The sequence below is a fragment of the Dermatophagoides pteronyssinus genome, unplaced genomic scaffold, assembly GCF_027571235.1.
Source record: "Dermatophagoides pteronyssinus isolate colony J.1.1.1.1 unplaced genomic scaffold, Derpt_VIB-CSIC_2022.12 sq0009, whole genome shotgun sequence".
NCBI lineage: Eukaryota > Metazoa > Arthropoda > Arachnida > Sarcoptiformes > Pyroglyphidae > Dermatophagoides > Dermatophagoides pteronyssinus.
This window is the reverse complement of record NW_027461533.1, coordinates 1,901,467-1,928,251: the sequence shown is the minus strand read 5'-3', so window position 1 is coordinate 1,928,251 and position 26,785 is coordinate 1,901,467. Positions and strand designations below refer to the sequence as shown.

Below are 26,785 nucleotides of genomic sequence, written 5' to 3'. Positions count from 1 at the left end.
TCATGTTGATGATGATGATGATCAATTTGACAATAATGATGATTATCAACAAACATTTACCGAACCAAAAAAAATGAATCGAATGAATGAATGTTATGTCCATTTTTTGGAATGTTTTTTTTTCGCACACATACACACAAACACACTTATTATTGATCTTCAATCCTAGTTTCATTATTTTTTATCCAAAAAAAAAATTGTAATAAATGATACAAAGAAAATGTACATTCAAACAATGTTTTTAAAAACTTAAAAACAAAAACAAATCAATAAAATTTATAATTTAAATGAAACAAGAGAAAATAAAATCTTTATTTTATCAATGTGATAATTATATCTATAATAATAACGATTTTAATCAAATCTTTTGTTTTGGACAATCAATAATAATTAGACAATAAAAACAACAAGAAAAAAACATGTGTAGATTTTCCATATTTTTTTCCGTTTATTCAAACGAATACAAGCAAAACACACCTACACCGTGAATCGTTTGAAAACAACAACAACAACGACGATAATGATGATGAATGAAAAAAACAAGGAATTTTATTTTTGTTTTGCATTGGTTCGATGAGAAACGGAATATTGTTGATCATTATTTTTATTCATAATTAATTATTATTATTAATTATTGATTATTCGGAAAAAAACAAGAGAGAATAAGTACAAAACAATACAAAATGAAAACAACAACATTTTTCTCTGAAATCGATCGAATAAAAATTCAATTTTCAATCGATGTTTTGAATGACCGATTTTCATTACTACAAATCATTTTAATGAAATGGAAGAGTGAAGAAAAAAACAAACAATATTAATGATTAGGAGAATGATTCTGTCAACAAAACTGTTGTCATTATTGAATGTCATGAATGATCAAGAAAAAAAAATGAAAGAGTTTTAATCATTTCCATTACTAATAAAATTGATAGCCATAAAAAAAACAAGTAAAATTTAGATCAACCAATGGGTGTGTGTGCGTATGTTGGATAAATTTATAAGGTGATAATAATCTATCTATTGATTATTATTGGATAGACTATGAAAATGTCAAATATCCAATCGATTGATCAAAATATTATTTTTTTTTTCATTGTTATTTATATCATCATCATCATCATCATAATCATAAACCAACCACCACCAGCAAAATAAAAAAAAGAAGATACTATCCAATCAAAGATGTATCATTTTCAATATCCGATATATATACAATGAAACGATTGAATTTATTGATTGAAAAAAAAATATTATATTATCAACGTTATTCAACCATCATTCTCTCTCTCTCTCAATAGAATATTGACGTTTTAGCTAAATCCATACAAGCAAGCAAACAAGAAAAACCACGAAAAAAAAAAAAAGAAAAAAGAAAATTCATTAATCATGGCTGAAAGCGATTATTTATTTCCCTATAGAAATAAATAAATGAAATGAACATAAAAATTTCTTATCACTTGAAACACACAACAACAACAACAACAACAGAAAAACTACCATCATCATCATCATCATCATCATCATCACTACAATCCAAATAACCGCCATGTCCAATAATAAATATCGGAAATTGTGTTCACCACAATTCTGTCAACAAGTATGAATGAATGAAAATAAAGTAGATTGGAAAAGAAAATAATTATTGTTATAATAATAATAATTACCACAATATTCTTGGTCGATTATCATCGTCATCATGATCATGATCATGATCATAATAAAAATATCAAGGATAAAATATACTATTGTGTAATATGATGATGATGATGATAATAATCAACAATCAACAATCATGATTTGGTTATTGGAGATCGATTTTTATTTTCACTTTCAATTCAATACTATCATCTCATTTCTCTTCTTGTTTGATTGGTTTGTTTGTGTTCATTGGTCCATAATGTTATTGAACATTATTATGATTATTGATATCGATGGAAGATGTTTAGAAAGAGAGAAAACGAGAATTTTTTTTTTATTTATAACTTTACAACAAACACTACAACATTATTATTAATAATGAAGATGATGACAACAAAGCAAAGAATATATAAATACCAATAACATTTTCGAATGAAGAAGATGATGATGAAATTCATGAATAAAACCTAATCGACATTCATTTTTGGAAAATTGACACCCTTGAAAATTCAATGTAATTTAATCATTATAAACCATACATTGAATGAACGGTGAATTAGTTTGTTCTGTTTTTTTTCTCTCTTTCATGTGATTATTATTAAAGGACATCACTTGTAGTTATTATTATTCCGTAATCGAATTTATAGAAAAATAAAAAAAAAGAATTTGATCTCTATATTTATTTTTCTGTTATTACTGTTGATGATTATATGCAATCTTTTGGTTCAAGAATCAATTCAATGAAGAAAAAAAATGACAACTTTTAACCAATTGAAATGAAGTGGTTGCAATAATTATTCTGATGATGATCAAAAGAAATAAACTTAAATTATCTATTTGAAATTCGAGATTCGAGATTAAATTAGAAAAATAACGACTAATAACAAGCGAGAAAATAAAAAAAAAAGAAAGAAAGAAAAAAAGTTTCATAAGAAAATTTATGATGATGAGATTTGAGCTTAAGTAAATGGCTTCTTTTCTTTTCTTTATGTTTTCAATGAATATCGTTATCATTATTTTGCTTTAATCAAATTGAATAGTAAAAAAAAAGTAAAATTAATTTTTTATCATTATTCAATCAATGTTTTCTTTTTTTTCCTTAATCAAACAATAAAATTTATAACGATCACTATAGATTGATCAATGATCATATGTTTCAAATTCGTTGTTAAATCTATGTTGTCGGAAGAATGAAATAATTATAATCATTTGCGAAATAACATCATAAAACATTCATGAAGTTTGAATCTGAATCTCATATGAATTAAATATTTAGATTATTGTTTTTTGCAATTGTTTCGATTTACTCTATTTTGGTTTGTTTATTTTGTTTTTATTGTCTATTTCGAATAATGATTGAAAGTTGATTCAAACAGGTAAAGAAAAGAATTGATTTTTTTTTGTTTTGTTTTGAATTCTATAAATGTGATGTTTGATTTTCATGTAATTTTTCATTTATTTATCTATGAATGAAAAGAAATTCACGGAAATTCAAGAATCGGAAGATGATGATGATGATTATAGATTTGACATTAAATGTTTTGGATTGAATGAATTGTGTGTGTGTGTGTGTGCATGTTATTTTCAACCATTCAACCATAGACAAATCCATGATGACAATCTAATTATAAAATAATTTTTGTAAAAAAAAATGCAGAGAAAAAAATTGACAACAAAAATTCATTTGGAAATATTTTTAATGAAAATAAAACATCATCATTATAATCTCCTATCCATATATATTTAAGGTTTAAATAATTGAAACATTAACGTTTGTTATAATTACTACTACCAGCCGCATTACGACGACGATTCATTTCATTTGTAGATTTTGTCCAATAACGATATGCTCGATCATGAAATGAATAAGCTTCATTTTTTCCAACAATATTATTATCATTATGTATTGTTGTTTTTTGTTCATTTGAATTTTGTTGAACATCTTTGATTATCATATCGTTTTCATTCGTATTAACATTATTGCCATTTTCACCTCCTTCATCGATTTCAGCCAATGAAATTTGATTCAAACGATTTTTCATTGCATGTAAATTTTCCTTGAAATTTTCGATGAACATAATAATTTTGATTAACAATAATGTTTGGAAAATTTTTGACAATATTATCCTTGAGACAAACAAATTTGACAAATCGTGAATAAATATCGGCAATATCATATGAATGAACAGGTATACCGTAACGCATTTTGTTTGGATAAAAATTAAAATCTTTATAAACCCATTTTAATTCATTATCAATGATTTCCATCTGATAAAATGCATGAATTTCGCCTTATTTGTCATTGTTTTTATATGATTTACAACGGAAATTAGTGATACAAAGAGAATTATCAATTTTCAAAAAAAAAACTTACCAATATGAGCAATTAGATCAGAAAAACCGGTTGCATATATATTAAAACTCATACGCCATATTTCCATATTTTGATCAGTACGACGAACAAATTGTGGATATTTACCATTAACAAGATCAAAATAATAAAGATAACGTGCTTTATATACGGCCAAATAATTATTCAATTCCATAACTACACGATGGATACGGCCATTCATATCTACAATATTCGTACGATGTCCCCATACATTTAGAAATGGATTATCATTTTCATTTTTCGAATTGTTAGCTGTTCGATTATAATGTTGATATGTTACGGAATTACGATGAAAGCCATTAAAATGAACAGTATTATTACGTTTGTTTGCCGGACGTCGTCTATTAACATTCGAAACATTCGTGTTTTGAGCAACGTTTGTTGTTGCTACATTATCTGTGTTAGATTTTTTTCGTAATAATTCCTGATCATCATCACTTGTTTCGATAAAACATTTGGCAAATTTTTCCAAATATTCATCATCTTCATCATTCCATTCAAAAACATGAGATTTCCTGCTGTCATCGTTACCATCATCATCGTCGTCGTCATCATCATCATCATCATCATCAGTAATTTTACTTTCAGTATCTTCTTCATCACTACTTTGCGAATCAAATTCTATTAGAGTTAATTTTTTTTTGTTTAACATTATATAAATTGTACAAAATAAACAACATTGACCATTATCGTTTAATTTATTGAAAATTTAATCCCAATACATACCGTCGTCTTCGTCGTCGTCATCATCCTCATCCTCATCATTAACAACATCAACATTCTTTTCAAATTCCAAGTCTACTTTTTTTTCGTTCTTTAAAACATCTTTTACAGTAGATTCAGGTTCTGAAATCATTCCATTTTCATTCATCATCATCATCGTCGGTAATCAGCAAAAGAATTTTTTTAAATATCAAATTGATTTTCGTTAAAATAAAGCAGAAAAGAAAAAACGCATAAACAGAGCAAACAAACACAATCACAAAATTAATAATAACAGTCTAACACTTTTACGCGGAATTTATTCCTATAAAATTTTCATTCATTACATTTTATTCGATTTTGTAATAATTAAATTTAAGAAAAAAACTATGTGCTTGAATGTTTGTTTTGTTTGTTTACATATTCGTGAACATGAAAGAAAAATTGGATTAAAAAAAACCTTAATGTCAATGATGAAATAATTTTATTATGAAAAAAAATTCAAATTTTTTTCCCACCGTAGCAGGATTGTTTTACAAAATATTTTATGTAATGTAATAAAATCGCTACATCCTTCCGTCATCAAGGGTTAAAAAAATTAAGATATTCATAGTGGAAAAAATAGGTCCGGAATACAAAATATGAAAGGAAATGTGTAAGTGTGTGAATGTGACAAAAAAAAACTAAGATGAAATTACAAAAAAAAATTTTTGGATATAAAATGAACATTTATAAAAAAAAATCTAAGATTTTAAAATGTAAACCTAAACGTAAGAATGAAATGTTTTTTGGCTTTGATATTTTAATATATTCTTATTTTTTTCGTTTTGATTGTTTACATTATTATTTTGAAACAATATTTGAAAATTATGTAAATGATTAGATAATGCCAAATTTTTATGCTTACTTCATATATTTTCTTTGGTCAAATTATCAATATGAGTATTTAATGTTTATTCTCCAACAATCGTTGGACACCGATGGGTAAATATTGAGCAAAATGATAGAATCCAAGTGCTACGACAGCTGTGGTAGCAACACCAACGGCCGTTTTTGCTCTATTGCGAACCGATTCCGGAATGAATCGTTCAAATATTCGACGTCGTTTATTTTGTAAAAAACCAGTTTGATCATTTGAATTTTGCTCACCAGGTGTTACCATATTCTCTTGCAATTCGTTTTGTTTTCTTTTCATTCCTTTAGGAATTGGATTCAAACCATCACCATAGAAAGCAAATGCATCGAGCATCATTTTCTCTCCATACATTCTTGGCAATGAATTCTTATCTATAATTCAAAAAAAAACAGATGAAAAATAAGTATTAATATAGAAATTAACATACAAACTAATTTTTGCAGTTCATCAATCATTTGAATGACATCTTTTTCTTTGGTTTCAGTTGAGATTTGATTTTGTTCAGATTGTAGATCATATGAAAGAATCGGATGTTCAGGATGACATGTGATGAAATGAATCCACAAATTGTCATCATAATTGAAATGGCCACGGCTTTCATTACAATATGCACAATGTAGTGGATAATTTTCAAAATCCCAAAGATCTTGATATTCGGGTTTATATTCAAAACGATCGATATAATCCTGATAATCAGTGTCATCGTTATTATCGGCTGAGCAAGAGATGATTTTGCATATATCTAAATGATCAATTTGATCTTCAAATGATTCTTCAATTTCGGTTTCATCATCGCTTGTTTTAACATCCTGAATAACTTGATTGAGAAAAGTTTTTTCAAAAACATTCAATTGATGATCTGGTTCATCTTTTTTCTCCAATACCAATCGTTTGATTGTTTCAAAAAAATTCTTTGAATGTTCTAATGCTTGATGAAATAAAACGTGATCGAATGAGTATGCACGATAAAAACAAAGATTACATTGGTATGCTAAACATGAATGCTTTTCTGTAATGTGATCAGTCTATAAAATGAATACAAGATCTATATTGATAAGAATGTTCAAATTGTATTTTTTAAAAATACTAACCAATTCATTGGAGTTTTCAAAACAATTCGAACCACTCGAACAATGTTTATGTCGGTCATCATCAGATTTATTGCAATAAAAACAAAACAATGATCGATTCGAATGTTTTTCATCAATATGTTTGCAAAATGTTATTGAATCATTTGATGTGAAAAAGCATTCTTCATGAAAGACATCGCATTTGTAAATATTGGCCAAATTACGTTCAGCTATTGTTAGGCTGTCATTATTATGATTTAACAATGGAAACAATGATCGAAGTTGTTTGTAAACATCCTCATCAAGATTCATGAAGCCAATCGATTTCAACAACTGTTGGAATGATTTTATATACTTGAATGGTATTCGAGCTGGTTTTGATTCTTGATTACTAATTTTCTTAATGCTTTCATCGTCAACAGTCATGTAATCGCCATTATCATCATCATCATCATCATCATGGAATGAATAGATTTTTGCTTTTTTTGTTTTCGATGTTTCAACACCCGTTCCATGATAGAATTTATGATCATAAGATAATGTATCCGATACGGTCGATGTCATTGTGCTTTTTCTAGAAATTGTGAATGAAAAATAAAAACAATACGTAATTGACACAACACAACACAACAAACAAAATCACCAATACGAACGATTCGAGTGAGCCAAACAAACAAAACTGCGCCCAAATATAAAATCGATAGCAGAGCCACCGTATTCTGATGAAGCACAACAGTAATAAAAGAGAAATTTTATTTATTCTTGGCATTTAACACAATAAATGACAATGGCAATGACCTCGAATCGAATATTATGCTTGAAGCTAAAATGCTATTTAAGATGGCGTCATTGAAAGCTATTTTTTTCCTAGCTATTTTATCTTCCGTGTATCATGATTCATATAGTGATATAGTGCTACTTACAACAAGTTTTTTTTTATTGAATGGCCAATCCAATTTAAATATTAACATGAATATCGATAAAATTTTTGTGAAATTATAATGAATATTCGAGGAAAAAAAAAGGATATTAACTATAGAAAAAAAAGAAAGATGTAAAAACAGTACCTGTATCTGAAAATAACTCTTTTATTGGCCTAATTTAATGATCTCAAGAGAGAATGAATTGAATTGATCTATTTTGTTTGTTTAAAGTCTAAAAAAATGATGATTAGTAAATTGAATAGCAATGATGAGGATAATTTGATTGAAATGTTTTCCCAAAACTACTACATTGATGATTATCACCACTATTCGGTCTCAAGAGATTAAATATTTTTAATTATCTTGATATTCAAAATGTTCAAATTGAATCGAATTAATTTTCCAACAAATTGAAAAAAAAATTGAGAATAAACTTCATTATCGATGTTTTTTGTTTTCCTGAATTGCTTTTCGCACACAAACACACACACACACTTGATTGAACTAATTAATTTAATGAATAGAAAAATAATTTTTTTTCATCATTTGTTTACAACCTTTAAAATGTGAAAATTAATTTCCATTACTGGAACGAACAAAAAAAAATAGATGGACAAAGGTGATTCTAGATTTGAGACAGGTATAAAAGGCAACAGCTAACGATGATGAAATCATCATTCGGAAATTCATTCCATTCGTAAATTTTTACTGAAAAAAAAGAAATTTTGATATTAAATGATCAAATCAATATCGAAAAAAAGCAACAGCAACAATGTTCATTTCAAAATTATCGATGAGAATATTTATTCTCGCCATTTATTTATATGGTCAATTGTTCATACAAATTATTTCGTGTTCAAATAGTCAATTAATGGAACGATTAAAAGTTCCACCACGTTTTGGTAAACGACAATTCGATAGTAAAGGTTAGTTGAGTCAATCGAATTTTGTTTGATTTCAATTGTTGTTATTATTATTTACCATTAACATAACTTAGAATTATATTCGGATAATGACAAAATGTTTACGAATGATATGATTGAACATCGATTATTACCAACGATGGATCAACAACGAATATCAATATTGAATACGGATACATTTCAACCTTCTTTCATATGCAAAATGATACGACAAGGACAATATTATAATCTACAATGTTTTAATTCGATTGTTTCGTAATTTGTTTCGAACGTTCGATTTTTTCATCAAATTCATTCATTCCTTCAATTGAATCATAAAAATTTTCACGGACAGATGGCGAAACTGTTGTCTGTACATTATGTTCGAATTTTCCAGATTTTTTTTGTTGTAATTATTTTTATTTTGATGACACTCCAAAAAAGTATACTCAAAAAAAAAGAGCGAAAGAAGAAGCATAGAAAATAGTTACGAGAAATTTGTACAGTCAAAGAAGCATTTTGAATGCATAGAACAAAGGTACTACCTATGGAAGTCTCTCACGTGAATCGGGAATGGACATCACAATCGATGACAAATCGATGGCAATCGATTTACCTCGATAAAATCACGTGATTGTTATGGATATCCGTTTTTCGATAATAACCGTGGTTTTTTAAATTTGAATTGAAATTCATTTGAATTTCAATCCATTTATTATTCATAACAATTAAAAATAAAATATCATATAAGTTCACAAGTTTCAAATTGATACAATTGATGGAATTAATCATCAAAAGTTGAATGGTCCAACGGATGTCGACGGGAATCCAGGGATTTGCATTTGATTCAATTATCTTCATTCGGTCAGTCATTTTCAAAGATGATTGTGTTAATGGCCAGATTGTGTTTGATCCTTCCACAATGTATGAAGATGAATGATCCCATCTGCATTTCGGTTATTGAGAATATTGAATTTTCCGATATCTTCAATGTTGAATAGAGTTACGATCTGATAAGTGAGAATATGAATAATTAAAATGAATGTTGATGAAAATAATAAAATGATTTACCGTTAATTGAAGATGATTATATGATGACAATAAGAAATCTTATCAATTGACCATTCGATCATATAATTCTTCATGTGGTAAATGTGTTCAACGATGAACGAAAAAGTGTTTGAACTTGTTCGTCAGTCGATAATTTGAAATCATTGATTGAACATTTCAAGACATCAATCAACATTTAGAATAGTCGAGTCGAGAGTGGCCAATATCAGCAAAATGTCAAGTTAAATAAATCGGATGAATAATTCAAAAAAGGCCAAGTCGAAATTCGCAAGTCGAAGGGAAAGACAACGAATAAGTCAATTTGAAATTCGACTATAACTCGACTATTCATAATGTTAATTTCATCATGAAAAGTTTAATCATTGATTCTTAATGACCAATTAACGATCAAGTTCAAATTCTTCATGATAATTCAAATCTTCGTAGTGTAATGGATAGTAATATTTAAAGTTTTAAGTAATGGCATAACAGATTTCAATGAATCAAATTCTTGGATGTGTTATTTTTGTCTTGCCCCAGTTACATCGATTCGTCAATGAATCTTGAAACAAGGAAGGAAATTATTCAAAGTCGATGATTAAGTTTTGCTGAAAAAAATATAAGATGTGAGAATGAGTTGTTAACAAAATTTTAAAAACATGCCTTGCCGTCTTTCCAACATTGGAAATGGATAATCAGATATGATTGATTAATTTGATGACACATTCTTTATTTAGCCAAAATGTGTAATAATTAACATGGCAATTATTGAATTGGGTTGTCAATCGATAACTGGCATTCAATGATCAAATATTTTAAGACAACGATAAACATTTTGACAAGTCGAGAGAATCCAATATCATCAAAAAGTTGAAACAATCAAGTGAATAGTCGAAAGTGGCCAAGTCAAAGCGAAAGTCAAAAATCACAACTGTCAACAAGTGGCCAAGTCAAATTCTAACGCAAAAACAACAATCAATCAATGAATCGATTTGAAATTCGAACAAGATTCGACTGTTCATGATATTTATCGCATCTTGAAATGTTTGATCATTGAATCCAAGTGACCGATAAATAACCAAATTCAAAAAATGCCTTCAGAGTTTCGATAATAATTTCATATCATCAGGTTCTGGTTAAAAGTTCAGGAAAAAAAGATAATATCAGAAAGAATCAAGTAACACATAGCAAGTTCACATAACCGACCTTTTGTTCACATTGATCAAGTGATCAAGTAAAGTTTTTAGATCATCAATTTCAACAAATGAAAAAGAGCCAACTTCCGCTGAAATATATTGATTTGGATTTCGTAAAGCGGAATTTCTTAGATTCAAATCATATTTAGATGAATTTGATTTTTTTAAAAACAATTTCGAAATTGAAATCAACAAAGACAAGTTTCAACGTTAACGAAAAATAAACGACGCAGATTTCGAATTATTTATGAAGCTCAAAAACGTTCGAATTCGAACAATCCTTTCATATAGCCTGTTACGCGTTTAATTTTGAATTTGAAATCAATTTTTAAAAAAATGTATTGATCAAATTAAAATTTTATTTTTTAATTTTTTAATTTACAAATGATAATCCGTTTCGATGAAACAAAAAAGAATCGTTATGGGAAACTTCATCAAGTGAAATACAATGATGTCAATATAATGAAATTACCTTAATATTTAGTCTGTTACGAATATAATTTTAAATTTGAAATCATTTTTTTAAATTTCAAGATTTAGTTTGCATCCTTTGAATAATAAGATTGAATGAAAATAATTTTCCGAAAATAAATCGAGTTTTTTCACAGTGACAGCTTTCGGCCATAGCTTCCAATGATTTTTGATAATTTTTCGTTTGTTAAATAAATAAGATGATTCGGATTGATTCTTCTTTTAAGACATAATTTTGCAGAAGTGTCTTGATCAGGATATGATTTTTTAATCGATTGAATTGATGGATCGGATATAACTTATCAAAGTTTTAGTCCGAAACCAAAAAATCAATGTTAAAATTTACATTTCAAAAAACAATCGAAAAACAATCGAAAATGTTAAAAATCCATTCGTTTACAGAGTGTAGGCCTATCCAAATACTTTAAATGTGTAAATATGAGTGAATTTTGCATTCGACAGCAACACCATCACATCGCCTGAGTGGAAGAAGCATATGCAAAAATTTTTGCATATGCTTCTCCTCCGTCCGATTTGGGGAGGGAAAGAGAGGGTTTTTTTTCAGTGTACAACGGATAATTATGGCCGTAAAATTCGTTATCACTTATCATTAATCCAAAAAAAACTATGATCAATAAAGTCAACAAATTACAAATGTCGGATTAATAAATTGTTGATTAATTATTCTTTTGCAAAAAAAAAGTTCAAATATGTCGATTATGATAACATACCTCAGGATATGGAGATTATATACTGAAAATTAATATAAATTTTCTTGTTTTTTCCCCTCAAATTAATTGAATCAAAAACACTAAATTTTTATTGTTTGAATTTAGGATAATTTTCATCCATCACTCGAACATGTATTCTCGATCAATGATAATCAATCAATGATAATATTTGACCGATAGATTAACAAAACAAACGATGATGGAGATAAACTGTATCAAAAAAAACAAACAAACAAACAAGATATATTCCAGATGTTTCATCGATTTGTTCTATGTTTTTTTTGTTGTTTAATCATTGATCATAATCAAGTAAATTTTTCTTTTGATCTTTCCATAAAATGGCAAAGAGTATTCGATTTCGGCATTTCAATAAAATGATAAAATAAAATCGTCATTGTTTTTTTTTTTCAGATTGGACTCACATTATTTATTCCTAATTTATTCGTTTCGTAAATCTAATTAAAATTGAAATAAAAAAAGAATTCTTTATTTACAATGAAAATGTGTTAATTTATCTAACTATTTTTTCGATTGGAAACACCGCATTCAAATGAAAACCAAAAAAAAAGTAATTCATTGTTACTGTTTGCTCGAGGCTGTACGATATTTTATTCCAATTAATCAAATTCATTTAACAATAATTATATATGTGTTTAACGAATGTAACATGAGAACAATATTCAATGAAAATTTGATAGATTTGTATCCGTTTTTTTTAACAAAATAAACGATCTTTACGATAGAAAAAAAGGTGATGAGATTTTTTTTTTTTTTTTGTTATAAACTTCGTATATGCTGGTTATTTTACACCCACTAACACCTACATATTCATCTGAATGAGAGTAATAATCTGATTATGAGATTGTCTTTTTTTAGTTAGTTGATAAACGGAAACCTTTTTTTTATTTTTGTCTATGTTCCATGTTTGGCCTTTTGTTTTATGTTATTCTCGATGGTTATAGATGTATGTATGTATGTGTGCTAAAAAGTTAGAGCTTTAAAAGTTCTTATCCACTCTATTGGTCGATATTTATGGGTATGTTTTGTTTTGTGTGTATGCCCATATCATCGATGTATTCTTCTTTGTTCAACATACGCAGAATTCAATAATAACAAATTCTATGTGTATGGTAGATTCTTGATTGGTTGTAGTAGAACAACATTGATGGTGGATGATGATGATGATGATGATAACCGATTATTTTTTTTCGACCACAGAAACAAAAATTATTCGGGTATATAAACGGATACATCAATAGGTATTGTTTAGTAATATTTTTATTTGAATCAAATTTTTAAAAAATACATAACCACCATAAAAAGCTTTTTGATTGAAACAAAAAAAAAATCTCAATCACCATCAACGGCAAAAAAAACAAAAACAAAATTACTAATTGATTCGATTGATATTGATCCAGATTATTTTATTATCAAGAGTTAATATTTTGCTAAGTTTTAAATCATTTCATTTTTTTTCATTGATCATAACAACTTCAATTGATTCAATAACTGTCATGGCTAAGATTTTGTTGTTGTTGTTGTTGTTACTTCCTTCACAAAAATCAACGAATTAAATTCTTAATTTCTAAATTGTCTTTATTATTATTATTATTTCAAATGTCTATACAGCAAAAAAAAAAACAAAAAAAAAAAATAAAATGGCCGCCACTTCAATGCAATTTAGCCGATTGTTTGCCATTATGGCTATTGTCGTCATAATTTTGAATGTTACATTATTGATGCCAAAAGTTTCGGCACGATATCTACCGACACGAAGTAATGATCAATTGCGACGGCAAGAAATCAAAGAAATTTTACGTCTTGTAAGTGGATAGTTGTTTATTATGATTCCAGATTTTACTTGATCATATTTTTTAAGCCGAAAATTTAACTTTTTTTGCGGTATTTTTATCAAAACAAATATCGGCTTTTTTCTTGTCATTTTTTTTGTTGTTGTTGTTGTTAGTTTTCTTTTGCTTGCATTTGTCTTTTACTATGATTGATTTAATCATCATTTTCAAACATGTTTGACATATTTTTTTTCCTTTTTTTTATATTTCAATTTTAATCTTAGCTTTTAGATCTACCAGGTGATGATAGCGCTTCATCAAGAGATCCACAATTAGGATGGATAAATGGACATGATGCATATGATATGAATACGGTACGTGTTGCACGTAATATTCAAGGATCCGAAATTGGTGCACCAGATACAATGGTTAATGCTAATAATCAAAGATCAAAACGATCATTTTTATTAAAATCTGGTTGAATTAAATTATAATTTCATCAATCATAACAACGACAACGACAACACCACTAATAATAATAAAATTAAATAATAATAATAATAAAAATAATGGAAAAAGTGTTCACTAATCATCATTATTATAATTAACACCACCTTCCCACAGAAAAACCCAGAAAAAACATATAAATTGTTTGAATTGAAGATTGATTTAGTTTTTAGTTCATAATATTCAGTTTGATAGTTTTTGTCCCCTTTTGAATTTGCATTTGTTTTTTTTATTCATTTCTTCTTTTTTTACATGAATAAATACATTCAAATTATGAAAAAAATGCACACACACACACTTAAATTTGGATATGATTTGTAAAATTTTTAACGTTCAAACAAACAAACAATACAATCAGAATATTGGAAAAAAAATATTAAATTCTATTCTATAAATGAATATTATGAACACTTTTTTTCATTATTGTTGTTGTTGTTGTCGTTATTGTTTTTATTTCCAAATAATATTTTTATCCAAAAAAAATAATTTTCAAAATCCTTACCGCTCCAAAAACAAACAAACAAAACAAAACAATACAATCAAAGATACTAAATGATACTGAATCTGATGTATTTTTATGAAGGGGTAGCAAACAAAAAAAAAATCCAATTCAAACAATCATTATTTCGAATAAATTGAATACTTTTATTTCATTTAATAAAAAAGAAAATTTGATTTCAATATTTATTTCTTTGTTCACATGTTTTTTTTGTTGGCATAAATCCTTACGATAACTTTTATTATCATAAATTGATAAGATTTTCTAGATTTGTTACTATTGAATAATAAGAGTGTGTAAAAAAATTTTATCATTCAAATACGAGTCCGAAACCAATATTTGTTCAATCACAAATGTGTTTTCAACTAAAATTGTCAACAGAGAGAAAAAATGATGAATGAATGAATAAATTGTAAATTTTTATGGCAAAAATAAATTGATGAAATTTTATTTGAATGATTATAAACAATAACTACATTTAAAAAATACAATTGATTTGTTTTCAAAAACAAAACAAAACAAAAAAATGCAAATTTTCAACATGGTATGTACACATTTTGTTTGTTTGTAAGCAGAATTTAATGTAAAGAATGACAATCCTTCAATGATTCTTTTTATTATTATTATTCAACAAAAATGATCATAAAAAATTATTATTATTATTATGTGAATGATATGATATGTTTTTCTATTTTAACAAAATATTCTTACATTTATTTCCCATCACCTACACCCTTCTTCTCTACCCACATTCAGACACCATGTTGTTGGCACATCAACATTATATTCAACATGTTAATTGTAATAATAATAATAATAATAAAAGAAATAAGTTCAAATGAACAACGACAACAAATGAATTTAAATTTAACGACTAAATTGTCTATTGTAACTACTGAATATAAAAATTTTCGTACAATTCGTGAATTATCATCAAGAGAATTGAATAGTTATCAATTGAAAAAAGGCAAGTTGGGAATAATAATAATCATTTCATATAAAAAATATATTCGTTTTTCATTTTCTTCATTAGTTTTGTCTTAATCTTAATGAATTTTCTGTTTTTTTTTGTGTTTTTGTTTCGTTTTTTGAGCACAAGAGATAGGAACTAAAATATCAAATTATATTTTTCCTGTTCAATAGATATGTTATCATTAGAGCTGGTTGTCTCTTCATTGCTGTTGTTGTTGATCAGAATAGGAAAAAAAATGAAAAATCTGAATTTGAAATTGAATAAATCCATTGTATACATACAAAAAAAAAAACACGAATGCAAATCTGAAATTATATTTTCAATAGATTTAACGTTATTCCGGAAAGAAATTTTTTTTATCGCATGGGAAACAAAAATATTGATTTAATTATTGAAAATTTAATTTAGATTTTTTTTCAGTGACTAACGAAAACGATTTTTCAATTTCAAAAATTTATTACGAAATTTTTTTCAACCAAAAATAGAGATAACAAACAAGAATTTTGTTTTGATTTCAAGTTTACTTCGCATTCACCTTCATCATTAACATGATTCTAATTTTTCTACTGAAATTCAAATGGACATAGATGTGATTTTGTTTTGTTTTCCATTGAATTTCATTGAATTATATAATCTTGGAGTTTTTTTTTTTGTTGAAGCAAATAAATGATTAATTTCCTTATTTATTATTAACATCCGATTCTTTTCTTTTCTATCTGATTTGATCTGGAATAATTTTTCGATAATGAAAACTTTTTTGTTGTTGTCTATCACCGTAGTGGAGAGAAAAAAAGTGGAATAGCAAATTGAATATATTAGATGACGAAAGCCAATCACGAAAAAAAACCAAATTTGGAGCGGACATGCAATCAGCGATAGAATTTCTTTCGCTCTCAATTTATACGATAGTCTGGTTTCTTTTATTATTATCTTCATTATTTTATTTTGAAGTTACAGAATTTCCTCGATTTTTATTCAATTGATAAAAGTTGCGCTTTTTGTGCGCAACAACATTATCCAAATTAATTTTTTTTATTTCCTTCTCAATTTGCGTAGTAGTAAATATAAAAAAAGGAAATATTTTTTCACATTAAATTTCAATATCGATTATGACACACAGGATTCTTATCCAATTTTGATTGCTGGATCAATAATGAAAAAAAAACGGAAACAAAAAAAAACATCTGGTAAATTCGACTTGAGCCGATAAAACTTCATATTTACCTCGTCCCATATATTCTATACAACACAAAAAAAATTAAGTTGAAAGGAAAAAAAAGTCCAATTCCGATAATAAAAATCGATTGATTTAGAATTAAATTTCTAGAAAATAAAGAAAAATATGTAGGAAAATAAAAATTAGTAATGATAATAGCCACTATAATAATCGAACATTATCGTATCGAACTGAATTTTATTTGTTTCAAAGGAATAAAATTCAAAGAAAAACAATATCGTTTACATTTAATGACAAGACTCGAGAACTTTATTTCTTTTTCTTATCGAATATTTTCTGTTTTGTTTTGCAAAAAGAATGGAATAGAATTCATATTGTTTTGAAAAAAAACAAACAAACTTTTCAATAAAAAAAAATTAGTTTGTTTTTATAAAAGATGCTGAACACACACGAATACACACTTCTTCACATTGACAGTAATTGATTCATTTGATGATTTGAGAATTTGTATAATTATACACGTTTATTCTTTAGTTTTTTATTTTATTTTCGATCAAAGGTTTTAAGTGTTGTGTTGTGTTTTATTTTGTCTGCTATTTTCATTTATTTAAATGAAAATTCTTTCATAGATTGTTTTTTTGTTGATATTTTACATGTTATGTTCATATCCGAAAACAATTATCGTATACGATGATGATGATGTTGTTAATGATAAAAATTACGAAATGAATTTTGAATGAATAAAATGTATATTCCGGTTTAGTTTTGCTATGCATGCATACTATTTATTCGAATAAAAATACATCAAGAAAATAATAATGAGAACAACAATCCTACATGATAAGATAATAATAATGAAGAAAAACTAATAGATTTTTGTTGTAATATTATTCTAAATTATTCAAATGAATTATCATTACAACCAATGTACTTAATATATTATTATTATATAATAAAATCTTAATACATTAAAAACTTGAATGTAATATTCATTATCAGTTATATGTAACTTTATTCATGCTTGAATACTTTTTCCGATACTATGCATTATTATTATTTTTCTAAATGTATAATCATAATAATTATCGAATAATGAATAATTAATAATACTGAAGTAATCAACTATTAAAATTAGAGATGCAAACTATTAGAAAACTTGACCGTTTGACAAAATAAACTACACAACTCGTGACAGATTAATTGTTGTTGTTATTTTTGTTTCTTCTCGATAATATTACTTTTCATTATCATCATCATAGCACGAAAATGTTGTCAACTAACTTTAAATACATCATGTCAAGATGGTTGCCATGCATCATTCGATGAATTTTGCACCGATGAAAATTATGGTTGCAGAAATAAATCAAAAATTTTGGATCAAATAGAAATTTTCTGTGATCAACCATTGATTAATTTTGAAACGGTTGGTTTATTTTATTTTTATTTTTATTGAATGGTGTTTAATTGATGAACATCTATTTGTAATTGGATGATAGGATGAACTTTGGGATTGTCTTTTATTATCTGATTTTTTTAACAGTAATAATGAACACAATGATGGCCATGAGAATATTGATAATGTTTCGAATAAAAAATCAACAAACAAATCATTAATCAATCAATCAAATTATTATGGTGGAATGAATCCAGCAAAATTTGTTTGCTGTAAAAGAGCCTTGCAGAAAAAATGTCAAAAACTTTGTTACGATGTAAAATAATTTTAAACAAATGAATTTTAGGTAACCGTAATCCATTTGTGTCTACTCTTTTCATAGACCTATTCAAATCAATGGTTAGAATCATGGCAAAATTTTGAACAATTCTGTCGAAGATCATCAAATGAAAGATTATTAAATCAATGTTTAGATGATGCTGATAATCTATGTACTTATCAATGTCCGATAAAATTACAATTTTGTCATCATTTTAATAAAGTTAAATTTCCATCAAGAAATTGTAAACAAAATTCTGATAAACAAGCCGAAAAATTGTTTCATTTTTGGATTGAACAAAATATAACTGAATTTTCGACAAATGTTTTGAATCAAAATCGAATGGAAATGTGGAAAAATCTAGCCTGTTTTCTATATATACAGCCATGTATGGAAGAAAATCATAATCCAATGCCAATTTGTCAATCAAATTGTGCGGAACTTTTTCATCATAGCCAAAATAAAATTGAAATATTGGATAAAAATATTGTTTGTGATTTTTTAGAAAATACTATCAATAAATTGAAAAAAGGATCATCATCAAATCTTTTATTTTCAAAGAAAAATTCCGAAAAATGTTTGAACCTAAATCAAATGATGACAGATAATGATATTTCTACCTATTTATCCAGTTTGAATAAAGAAGAATGTTTCTGCCAAAAGGATGATCATCATCAATGTTCAATCAATCATGAATGTTTCATAAATGATTGCCCACGTTTTCGGTGTTCAAAAATTTGCAATATCGGTAATAATTGTTATAATTGTATACTTTATTTATTAATTAAATTAAAAAACCTATAGGAAAACTATCAGAACTGAAAATACCTTTAGATACAAGTATAAAATTACCAACAATTCAATTTTCAAATGATGATGATAATCATTCAAATGAATGTTATCATCAATGTTATTGTAATTCAATGGGAACATTAGTAGATTGTTATTATCATTGTTTTTCAAATACTTCAATCATCGAGAAACAAGAATGGATACAATTAATCCATGATCAATTGTAAGCATATAACTCATTTAGTGGATATTCTAATGCATTTTTTTCATAGAATTTGTATGACAAAATGTTCCGAAACTTATGAACCGATTTGTTCGCTGAAAACTGGTCTTACCTATTTGAATAAATGTTTTTATGAATGTTTTCATGATGAATCTGAATTCGAAATGGAATTCCTATTCGGCCGAAATTGTCGAAGAATTAGTAATAATTTCAAGAAAATTTGTTTAAAAAAACATAATAAAGAAGTGTATGTTCAATTTTTTTAAAATTTTAATTTTATATTTTTTTTATCAAATAATAAATTCATCAATATTTAGCTGTATCATAGATGATTCTGTTCAATTGTTTGCAATGAAAGAAGTACGAATATCATTCGAAAGATTACAAGATTTATGTAATGAATTTAATCAATCAGAAAAAGTTGAATGGATGATTCCAGACAATCAAATAACCGTTTGTGATACAAAAGGACAAGAATATTTCAATGTTTGTACTGTACAAAATATAACCGTATCTTATTTGGGAAAATGTCGAGTATGTTATTTTATCCAATTCAATTCAGAATTAATCAATCTATTCCAATTATTTATAGGTTTATTGTTCAATGTCTGGTCCGGTATGTGGCCGTGATATACAAACTTATTATTCGGAATGTGCAGCACAAGCTGCCAATGTTTTTGTTGATTATTTTGATTCATGTACAAGTGCAAATACTAAAATTGACAAAAAATTCTGTCCAACTATAGTATGTCCGGAACAATATATAAATTGGTTACCATTTAATCAATGTCCATTCTGTGGTTCTATTGCCTATTTTATTTATGATCAAAATTATTTCGAAAAAATTTCCTATCAATCTGATGCATTAACCTTACAGTATCTATTATTACGACAAAAATCAATGAACATTCGAACATTATCACATCAGTTGCAATCATTAATGGACAACAATGATTGTCAATTATCGATACATTTATTAACACCAGGTTTTATAACGGTATTGATTCGATCAAAATTCGAATCAAATCATCATATTTGTCAAAAAGAATTATCAAGATTAATCATTATAATAAAAAATAGATCACCTATAGTACAGCTAAAATTTCCATTATCATTATTAAATTATGATGAAAAAATTGACGAAAAAATTCGATTATGGTATTCAACAACCATCAAACAACATCAACAATGGAAAAAATCAAAAATTTTTTACATTGATTCCGGTAGTATTACGAATTCATTGAACATTTCATTAACATTTATTTTTTTGAATATCATTTTATTATTATTATTATTATGGTATTGAAAAAAATATATATTTTATTCATGAATATAATGCTGAACGATAATCATCATTATAATTATCATTATCATTAATATTATTATTATCGGTACGTTTGTATGATTGTTTACTTTTAATAATTTTATCAAAATTTTTAATTATTACATCGTATAAACAATAACATTGTGTCATTATGCTTTGTAATTCATATTGTATTTGTAGACAAGTTTCATGATCATATTCATTTAACATGAAACAAGTTTCCTCTGATTGTGGATGTTCGTTGATTGTTCTTATCAATTTACCACGTTCATTGAAAATTTCATCAAAATCTTTATATTGGAATGAAAAAAAATTATTAAATAAATTATGTTCAATCAATCGAAATAAAGTTTTTTATTATATACAATTACCTATACTACAATCATATGAAGTTAGAGCAAGAACTCTATCAAGAATTTCGATCGAAATATCGCTTTCTTCATTATCTTCAGTCTTTGGAATTAGAAAAGAAAAACCCATATTGATTTTCAATAATTTTTCGGCAAGATCAATAACTATGGCACGAAGTCTATCACTAAATCGTACTATGAATTCATTTGAAATCATAGTAGATGAAGAAATTTCAGGAAAAATTGTTAACGCTTCAAGAAAGGAATAGTGATTGTAACATTGATGATGGAGATTGTTTAAATGTCGAACACATTCGCTATAAGGATGACATTTTTCATCATTGATGAAAGTTTTGTTTGAATTCTGTTTGGATTCACATTGTGATTCACAATCAAATGGCCAGAATTTTTCCAATTTCTTCAGCCATACATTACGAATATTTGCAAAATCATTTTCGGTCATCGGTTTATCGTAATTATCATCAGTAAATTTGATAATTTCATTATAGAATTCATCCATTTGCATTAATGTTTTTGGTATTTCATTTCGAACACATTCAATAGCATCGTTGATCATTTTTTCTTTATTTTCATTTAAATTACTCGAATCTAATGGTATGATTGTTGACATATTTCGAACATTTGATCGTCCGATTCCTGAATATTTTAATTGAATCGCTTTTGATTTTAATCGTCGATTATTCATCGTATAATTTGTTTTTTTCTGTCACTATTCAAAGTTATGAAGTTAGTTTGAATTTCAATCCAGAAAAAATACACTCTTTAAAATAAAAATAATGGAACGTAAATTTAAACGATCGATCAAAACAATGATTAATTAATATAATTTAGTTATTGATTTATTATTTTAAAATGAAAAAAAATGAGTACTATGAATACTAAAAAATTGCATCGATAATCCGATCATAAACAAGATTAGCATTAATTAATTACAATTTTCTTTTAGATTTATTATTGATTTGATTTTCAATGTTTCGCTGCTTTTTAATACAATGTCGACAAAACCAATGTTCATTAGGATCAGGCGCATTAATAATATTTTCACAAACAAAATGATACCATACATCACATATATCGCAGGCTATCCATTCTTCATTCAAATCATTTTTTGTATGTTGTTTACATGTACCGCATATTGATTGTTTCGAATCAGTTTGTATATCAACAATTGGATCAATGTAGCCAAGATCTTCTTCTATATGTGGTTTTGTTCGTATAACTGCTGATGATGATGATGATGATAATGATGCAGATTGCCGTTGATGGTGATGCATTTTACGTCGATGTTTTGCAGATTGTTGCTCATTATCGGAACCCGAATCAATTTCAGCCCATAAACGTTTGCTTGATTTTTTCTTTATACACTTGGCACATAACCAAGAAGAATCTGGACTTGGTGCAGTATTAATGCCTACACATGGCCAATGAAACCATTGATCACACGAATCACACCCGATCATATTTACCGATAGATTTTCAACACTTTGACATTTAGGACAAATTTCTTTTTTCTGAACAGGTTTTTCAATAACACCGCCAATATCACTTGTGGACGGATTCATCATCATCATTTCAATTGGCGCAAGATATGCTTGTCTTTGTTGGTCCTTTATAAAATTATGATCATATTTCATGGATGGTGTCACAAGCAAACTTGGCGATGGATCGATTGGTGTAATTGTCAAGCCTGAATCCTGTGGTGTAGACAAATTAATTGGTGGATTTTTTCTAGGCCTACCAACCGGTCTTTTTGGTTTGGATGTTTCATCAATATTTGTGGTTACAGTGATTGTTACAATGTTATCTTCATTTTTTGCTTTAAGTTTTTCTTGCTTCTTTTGAAACTTTTCCATTTTTTTCTTTTGTTTTTCAAAACATTTTGGACAAAACCAAGGGCCACCAGGATTCGGATCATGATCGATTCCCAGACAATAATAATGATGCCATTGATCACAAGTATCACAACAAATCATTGGTGTAGCATCATCGGGTTTAACACAAAGAGGACAAATCCAAAGTTTATTATCAATAGTTTCAGATGTGACGTTGATTGTTTCACTAATTACTGTACAGGCTTGATTCTCATCTTTTTTACTAATAATGTGTATTGAATCTTTCTCTTTCTTCGAATCTTTAATACTTCTTTCTTTTTTATGCTTTATTGACAATGATGACGGTAATGGTGATTCTTCATGACCTTTGATTAGATCTAAATCTTTATTTTTAGCTTTTTTATTTTCTTTACGGACCGTAATATCCTTGCTTTTAGATAATTTGTTAGTTGATGATGTTCCAACCGAATCGTTATCGAATAAAGATGTAGCAACACTAATAATAGGATTTTTCTTTGTTTTTGTTTCTTTTGTCTTGATTGTAGTATCTTTGATGAATACAAGTTCATTGTGTCTATCTTCCATTTCGACTTTTTTACTTTTTGTTGAAGATTTCTTTTCATTTTTATTTATAATTAAACATGATTCTTTGAAATCGAACGATTTTGTTTCATCGAATTCTTTTATTGTAGCTGGATGTTTGTCGGGCAATTGATTCAAGGTATCGAATTCAATAAGATCCTGATTCTTATCCAATGGTCCTTGTCCGAATTTGATATTAAGTTTTGGTTTGAAATCCTTTTCTTTAATTTTAGCTCCATCTCTATCTCGATCCTTATCTTTATTCTTTTTATGTTTTTTATGTTGTTTTTCTTCACTATGACGATGTTTATTCTTAGAATGTTTTTTATTCTTTTTATGTTTACTTGATTCTTTTGATTTTTCTTCGCCTGATTTTTTATTTTTGATATGATGTTCCTCATTGAATGCTTTACTAACGTGTTTGCCATCATCGATATCCATACCAGTATCGATCATAGCGGTGGACCTAGATGATTTTGAAGAATTTGAAGAAACTGATGATAAAGAAGAATTAGAATTACGTCGTCTACGATTAATGGTTGAAATCATATTTTCATCAAGATCAGATTGATTAACAAGCAATGAAACAGGATTTTTATCAACATCCATATTATCATCACTTGAAGAATCATCAGAACTATTAATTACTTCAGCTGATTTGAATTTCTGATTGGTGTTTTTGTTACGTTTGATAGTGCTGTTAAGACGAGAACTTTTATTCGATGTCGATGTAAGTTTTGAATTCGAATCATCCAAATCGAGTTCATTTGCACTGATATTTGATAATGAATCATTATTTTCTTTTTTCGCCTCTTTAGATTCAAAAATGGATACCAATGTTTCGGCTGCTTCATTCTCATCGAATGGATTATCTGTCATGTCTGTGGAATTTTTAGGTGGAAATAAATTCGAGCCAAAAGATGCATTTTGAAGAGGAGATGGAACGAAATCATTTTTGTTTGATGCTTTTTGTTTTTGAATAGATTTTTTGACAGGAACTTTTTTTGGTTTACGTTCAACATTTTCTTTCGGTTGTTTATCTTTACGTTTGTATTGCCGTTTTTTGACAGGAGTCGTTGTTTCCGCATTGCTATTGTCCTGGCTAGCAACAATTTTATCTTCACTAGAAATTGTAAATTTGAAATTCAATGGCTTATCAAGTTTTGCTTTTTTCAGCCTAGAAATTTTTTCAGTGCCTTCTTTTTTGTTACGCTCTTTATTATTTGATCTTATTTCTTTGACTTTAATGCTTGGTGTAACTGATTCACCGAATTCATCCAAGCTTAATGATCCTATTTTGATTGGTTTTTTAACATTGGATAACTTTTTCAATTTTTTCAAATTTATATCCAAATCAATATTATTATTTATAGCATTTAATGGATTATTAACAGGGAAATCGGCATTCTCTGGTTCTGTTATTGAAAAAAAGAATGATTAATGTTAAAGTAAATAAATAAAACATTTTTTGTAATATACCACCAGGTTCGGGCGAATTTTCTCTGCTTATATGATCATTTGGTAAACGTTGAGTATCAGGGAAACGTAATGTTTTCCTTGTTTCTTGATTTTCCAAATTAGGTAACAATGAACCGGAACTAGTATTTGATAATAAACGCATGTAAGCTTTTGATGACATTAAATGATTAACCAAATCATTCGCTGAAGCTGATTGATACAAAGCTAATTTGTTCATATTATCGTTTCCATTTTGTACATTTCCTTCTTGATTGGCGTTAGATTGATTTTCGTCCAAACTTTTTCCCAAACTAAATTTGAAAACTAATTTAGTCTTTTGATCATCATCAACTGTTTCTGTTTCGATTTCATCATCATTTTTATCCGTTTTCTGTGCATTATCGTTGTCCGAAATTATTTTATTCGATGTTTCGGCAGGTTTATCTTCATGTTGTTGTTGAGCATTTTTTTCGGAATTTGAAACAACTGGGTTTTCGTCAGCTGAAATCATGGATTTATCATGTTCATTTGAATCAGACTTGATATATTTGGTACAATTCAACGAAGGTAACCATTCGTCATAATATTCTGGCCGCTCTTCATCAGGATCACAATGATCAAATAAACGGCTTGGTCGATTTGGTATGGGATAAACAGGAAGGCCAAATTCTAGCGGTGATGATTCAACATTTAAAACATAATCTTTCAATTGGTTCATATCAATAGCTATATATTTGAATGCCATGAACATATCTTCGATGGTCGGTTCATTGCGTCCTGCAAGATTTGCTGCATCAACTGCCAATATTGATAAACGTCGCATATAATGATCAAGTAGATCAGATAGAACATTTAATGTGGATGTATGAGCAGAATGCCACCCGACATCATGACAAATCTTCGAAACAATAGTTCGAAGAATTGATTGTTGAAATGTTAACGATGAAGACATGTTTTTTCAACAAAACTATCAAAAGCCAAAAAAAGAACAAACGTTGTTTGGAAGATATATAAGATATTATAATCTGGAGAACATTCTTATTAAGAATAAAATCAGAATGATTGACTCCAATGAATCGGTGTTATCGTTGTTGAATTTGTAATAAAAACCTGTTAAAATATGAAACAAATAAAGAATCTTGAATACAATCACATTTAATTTTTGCTTACCAAAATTTCAAAATAATGAAAATATTAACAATCATGAATTATATTATTATTGTTTTTTTTAGAATTTATTTTAAAAAATATGGCATGAAAACAAAGAGTCGCTTTTGTTTTTTACATAAGCAACAAAATGGAAAATAATTTTGAGGAATAGAATTGTATACAGCAAAAGTAAGGTAGTGGGAGGAGTTTTGAGTATTCGAACATCAATTCGTACAAAAAAGTGACTAATTCATACATCGAAAGTATTTTTCGAACATAATTTTGTGTGAATCCAAAATTTTTTTTTTGGCATCACATATTTCAGAATCGTTACGTGAAATCAAACTTGTTTGATTCGAAACAAAACAACTGTTGAAAAATCAAAATTTATCAAGTCGAAAT

General features: G+C 27.2%; 7 protein-coding genes and 3 long non-coding RNA genes across 19 annotated transcripts; 4 read left to right on the top strand and 6 right to left on the bottom strand.

Moving 5' to 3' along the window:
- Window positions 1-3,320: 3,320 nt before the first annotated feature.
- LOC113791812 (uncharacterized) lies at window positions 3,321-5,057 on the bottom strand. The gene is given in 4 exon segments (XM_027341643.2): window positions 3,321-3,698; window positions 3,700-3,932; window positions 4,016-4,654; window positions 4,760-5,057. Coding segments are annotated over 4 exon segments (1,317 nt in total). The 5' UTR covers window positions 4,914-5,057; the 3' UTR covers window positions 3,321-3,407.
- A 145-nt stretch (window positions 5,058-5,202) lies between these two features.
- Window positions 5,203-7,499, bottom strand: LOC113791953 (uncharacterized). 3 transcript variants are annotated; one of them, XM_027341805.2, is made up of 4 exons: window positions 7,375-7,499; window positions 6,743-7,295; window positions 6,079-6,676; window positions 5,203-6,022 (listed from the first exon to the last, which is right to left on the bottom strand). In XM_027341805.2, exons 1-4 carry the CDS (start codon window positions 7,488-7,490, stop codon window positions 5,682-5,684), a joined length of 1,608 nt encoding a protein of 535 aa, XP_027197606.2. In that variant the 5' UTR covers window positions 7,491-7,499; the 3' UTR covers window positions 5,203-5,681. The 3 variants fall into 3 exon arrangements, with proteins under 3 accessions (XP_027197606.2, XP_027197607.2, XP_075677410.1); XM_027341806.2 differs by having other exon boundaries at window positions 7,365-7,497; XM_075821295.1 differs by lacking the exon at window positions 7,375-7,499 and having other exon boundaries at window positions 6,743-7,368.
- Window positions 7,500-7,630: 131 nt separating this feature from the next.
- Window positions 7,631-9,304, top strand: LOC113791900 (uncharacterized). The gene is made up of 2 exons (XM_027341750.2): window positions 7,631-8,570; window positions 8,642-9,304. Exons 1-2 carry the CDS (start codon window positions 8,417-8,419, stop codon window positions 8,824-8,826), a joined length of 339 nt encoding a protein of 112 aa, XP_027197551.1. The 5' UTR covers window positions 7,631-8,416; the 3' UTR covers window positions 8,827-9,304.
- LOC142645316 (uncharacterized) lies at window positions 9,008-11,015 on the bottom strand. 7 transcript variants are annotated; one of them, XR_012846482.1, is made up of 5 exons: window positions 10,803-11,011; window positions 10,676-10,728; window positions 10,260-10,323; window positions 9,618-10,204; window positions 9,008-9,556 (listed from the first exon to the last, which is right to left on the bottom strand). It is a non-coding gene; the product is annotated as an uncharacterized LOC142645316 (long non-coding RNA). The 7 variants fall into 7 exon arrangements; XR_012846480.1 differs by having other exon boundaries at window positions 10,692-10,728; window positions 10,803-11,010; XR_012846477.1 differs by having other exon boundaries at window positions 10,260-10,728; window positions 10,803-11,015.
- A 122-nt stretch (window positions 11,016-11,137) lies between these two features.
- LOC142645317 (uncharacterized) lies at window positions 11,138-12,368 on the bottom strand. The gene is made up of 2 exons (XR_012846483.1): window positions 11,995-12,368; window positions 11,138-11,888 (listed from the first exon to the last, which is right to left on the bottom strand). It is a non-coding gene; the product is annotated as an uncharacterized LOC142645317 (long non-coding RNA).
- LOC142645318 (uncharacterized) lies at window positions 12,269-13,446 on the top strand. The gene is made up of 2 exons (XR_012846484.1): window positions 12,269-13,030; window positions 13,095-13,446. It is a non-coding gene; the product is annotated as an uncharacterized LOC142645318 (long non-coding RNA).
- Window positions 13,447-13,605: 159 nt separating this feature from the next.
- On the top strand, window positions 13,606-14,690 carry LOC113791822 (uncharacterized). Its single transcript, XM_027341656.2, has 2 exons — window positions 13,606-13,817; window positions 14,069-14,690. The coding sequence occupies exons 1-2, from the start codon at window positions 13,653-13,655 to the stop codon at window positions 14,264-14,266; spliced, it is 363 nt and encodes a 120-aa protein (XP_027197457.1). The 5' UTR covers window positions 13,606-13,652; the 3' UTR covers window positions 14,267-14,690.
- A 421-nt stretch (window positions 14,691-15,111) lies between these two features.
- Reck (Reversion-inducing-cysteine-rich protein with kazal motifs) lies at window positions 15,112-21,089 on the top strand. Of its 2 annotated transcripts, XM_075821291.1 has the most exons (9): window positions 15,112-15,334; window positions 15,547-15,757; window positions 18,200-18,363; window positions 18,437-18,649; window positions 18,716-19,400; window positions 19,457-19,667; window positions 19,717-19,914; window positions 19,985-20,201; window positions 20,260-21,089. In XM_075821291.1, exons 1-9 carry the CDS (start codon window positions 15,317-15,319, stop codon window positions 20,971-20,973), a joined length of 2,631 nt encoding a protein of 876 aa, XP_075677406.1. In that variant the 5' UTR covers window positions 15,112-15,316; the 3' UTR covers window positions 20,974-21,089. The 2 variants fall into 2 exon arrangements, with proteins under 2 accessions (XP_075677406.1, XP_075677405.1); XM_075821290.1 differs by lacking the exon at window positions 15,112-15,334 and having other exon boundaries at window positions 15,406-15,757.
- LOC113792072 (uncharacterized) lies at window positions 20,926-22,055 on the bottom strand. Its single transcript, XM_027341945.2, has 2 exons — window positions 21,363-22,055; window positions 20,926-21,281 (listed from the first exon to the last, which is right to left on the bottom strand). The coding sequence occupies exons 1-2, from the start codon at window positions 22,045-22,047 to the stop codon at window positions 20,992-20,994; spliced, it is 975 nt and encodes a 324-aa protein (XP_027197746.2). The 5' UTR covers window positions 22,048-22,055; the 3' UTR covers window positions 20,926-20,991.
- A 120-nt stretch (window positions 22,056-22,175) lies between these two features.
- On the bottom strand, window positions 22,176-26,551 carry LOC113792089 (uncharacterized). Its single transcript, XM_075821289.1, has 3 exons — window positions 26,405-26,551; window positions 25,256-26,344; window positions 22,176-25,191 (listed from the first exon to the last, which is right to left on the bottom strand). The coding sequence occupies exons 2-3, from the start codon at window positions 26,184-26,186 to the stop codon at window positions 22,292-22,294; spliced, it is 3,831 nt and encodes a 1,276-aa protein (XP_075677404.1). The 5' UTR covers window positions 26,187-26,344; window positions 26,405-26,551; the 3' UTR covers window positions 22,176-22,291.
- Window positions 26,552-26,785: the final 234 nt, after the last annotated feature.

Excerpts from the sequence above, each read along its gene's own strand:
- LOC113791953 (XM_027341805.2), bottom strand. The coding sequence starts at position 7,490 with ATGCCAAGAATAAATAAAATTTCTCTTTTATTACTGTTGTGCTTCATC. Across the intron at positions 6,677-6,742 it reads TTGAAAACTCCAATGAATTG|ACTGATCACATTACAGAAAA; the intron begins GTTAGTATTTTT and ends TTCATTTTATAG. Across the intron at positions 6,023-6,078 it reads TGAACTGCAAAAATTAGTTT|ATAAGAATTCATTGCCAAGA; the intron begins GTATGTTAATTT and ends TTTGAATTATAG.
- LOC113791900 (XM_027341750.2), top strand. The coding sequence starts at position 8,417 with ATGTTCATTTCAAAATTATCGATGAGAATATTTATTCTCGCCATTTAT. Across the intron at positions 8,571-8,641 it reads ACGACAATTCGATAGTAAAG|AATTATATTCGGATAATGAC; the intron begins GTTAGTTGAGTC and ends AACATAACTTAG.
- LOC113791822 (XM_027341656.2), top strand. The coding sequence starts at position 13,653 with ATGGCCGCCACTTCAATGCAATTTAGCCGATTGTTTGCCATTATGGCT. Across the intron at positions 13,818-14,068 it reads TCAAAGAAATTTTACGTCTT|CTTTTAGATCTACCAGGTGA; the intron begins GTAAGTGGATAG and ends TTTTAATCTTAG.
- Reck (XM_075821290.1), top strand. The coding sequence starts at position 15,427 with ATGATCATAAAAAATTATTATTATTATTATGTGAATGATATGATATGT. Across the intron at positions 19,668-19,716 it reads CAATTAATCCATGATCAATT|AATTTGTATGACAAAATGTT; the intron begins GTAAGCATATAA and ends TTTTTTTCATAG. Across the intron at positions 20,202-20,259 it reads CTTATTTGGGAAAATGTCGA|GTTTATTGTTCAATGTCTGG; the intron begins GTATGTTATTTT and ends AATTATTTATAG.
- LOC113792072 (XM_027341945.2), bottom strand. The coding sequence starts at position 22,047 with ATGAATAATCGACGATTAAAATCAAAAGCGATTCAATTAAAATATTCA. Across the intron at positions 21,282-21,362 it reads TTCATATGATTGTAGTATAG|ATTTTGATGAAATTTTCAAT; the intron begins GTAATTGTATAT and ends TCCAATATAAAG.
- LOC113792089 (XM_075821289.1), bottom strand. The coding sequence starts at position 26,186 with ATGTCTTCATCGTTAACATTTCAACAATCAATTCTTCGAACTATTGTT. Across the intron at positions 25,192-25,255 it reads AAATTCGCCCGAACCTGGTG|AACCAGAGAATGCCGATTTC; the intron begins GTATATTACAAA and ends TTTCAATAACAG.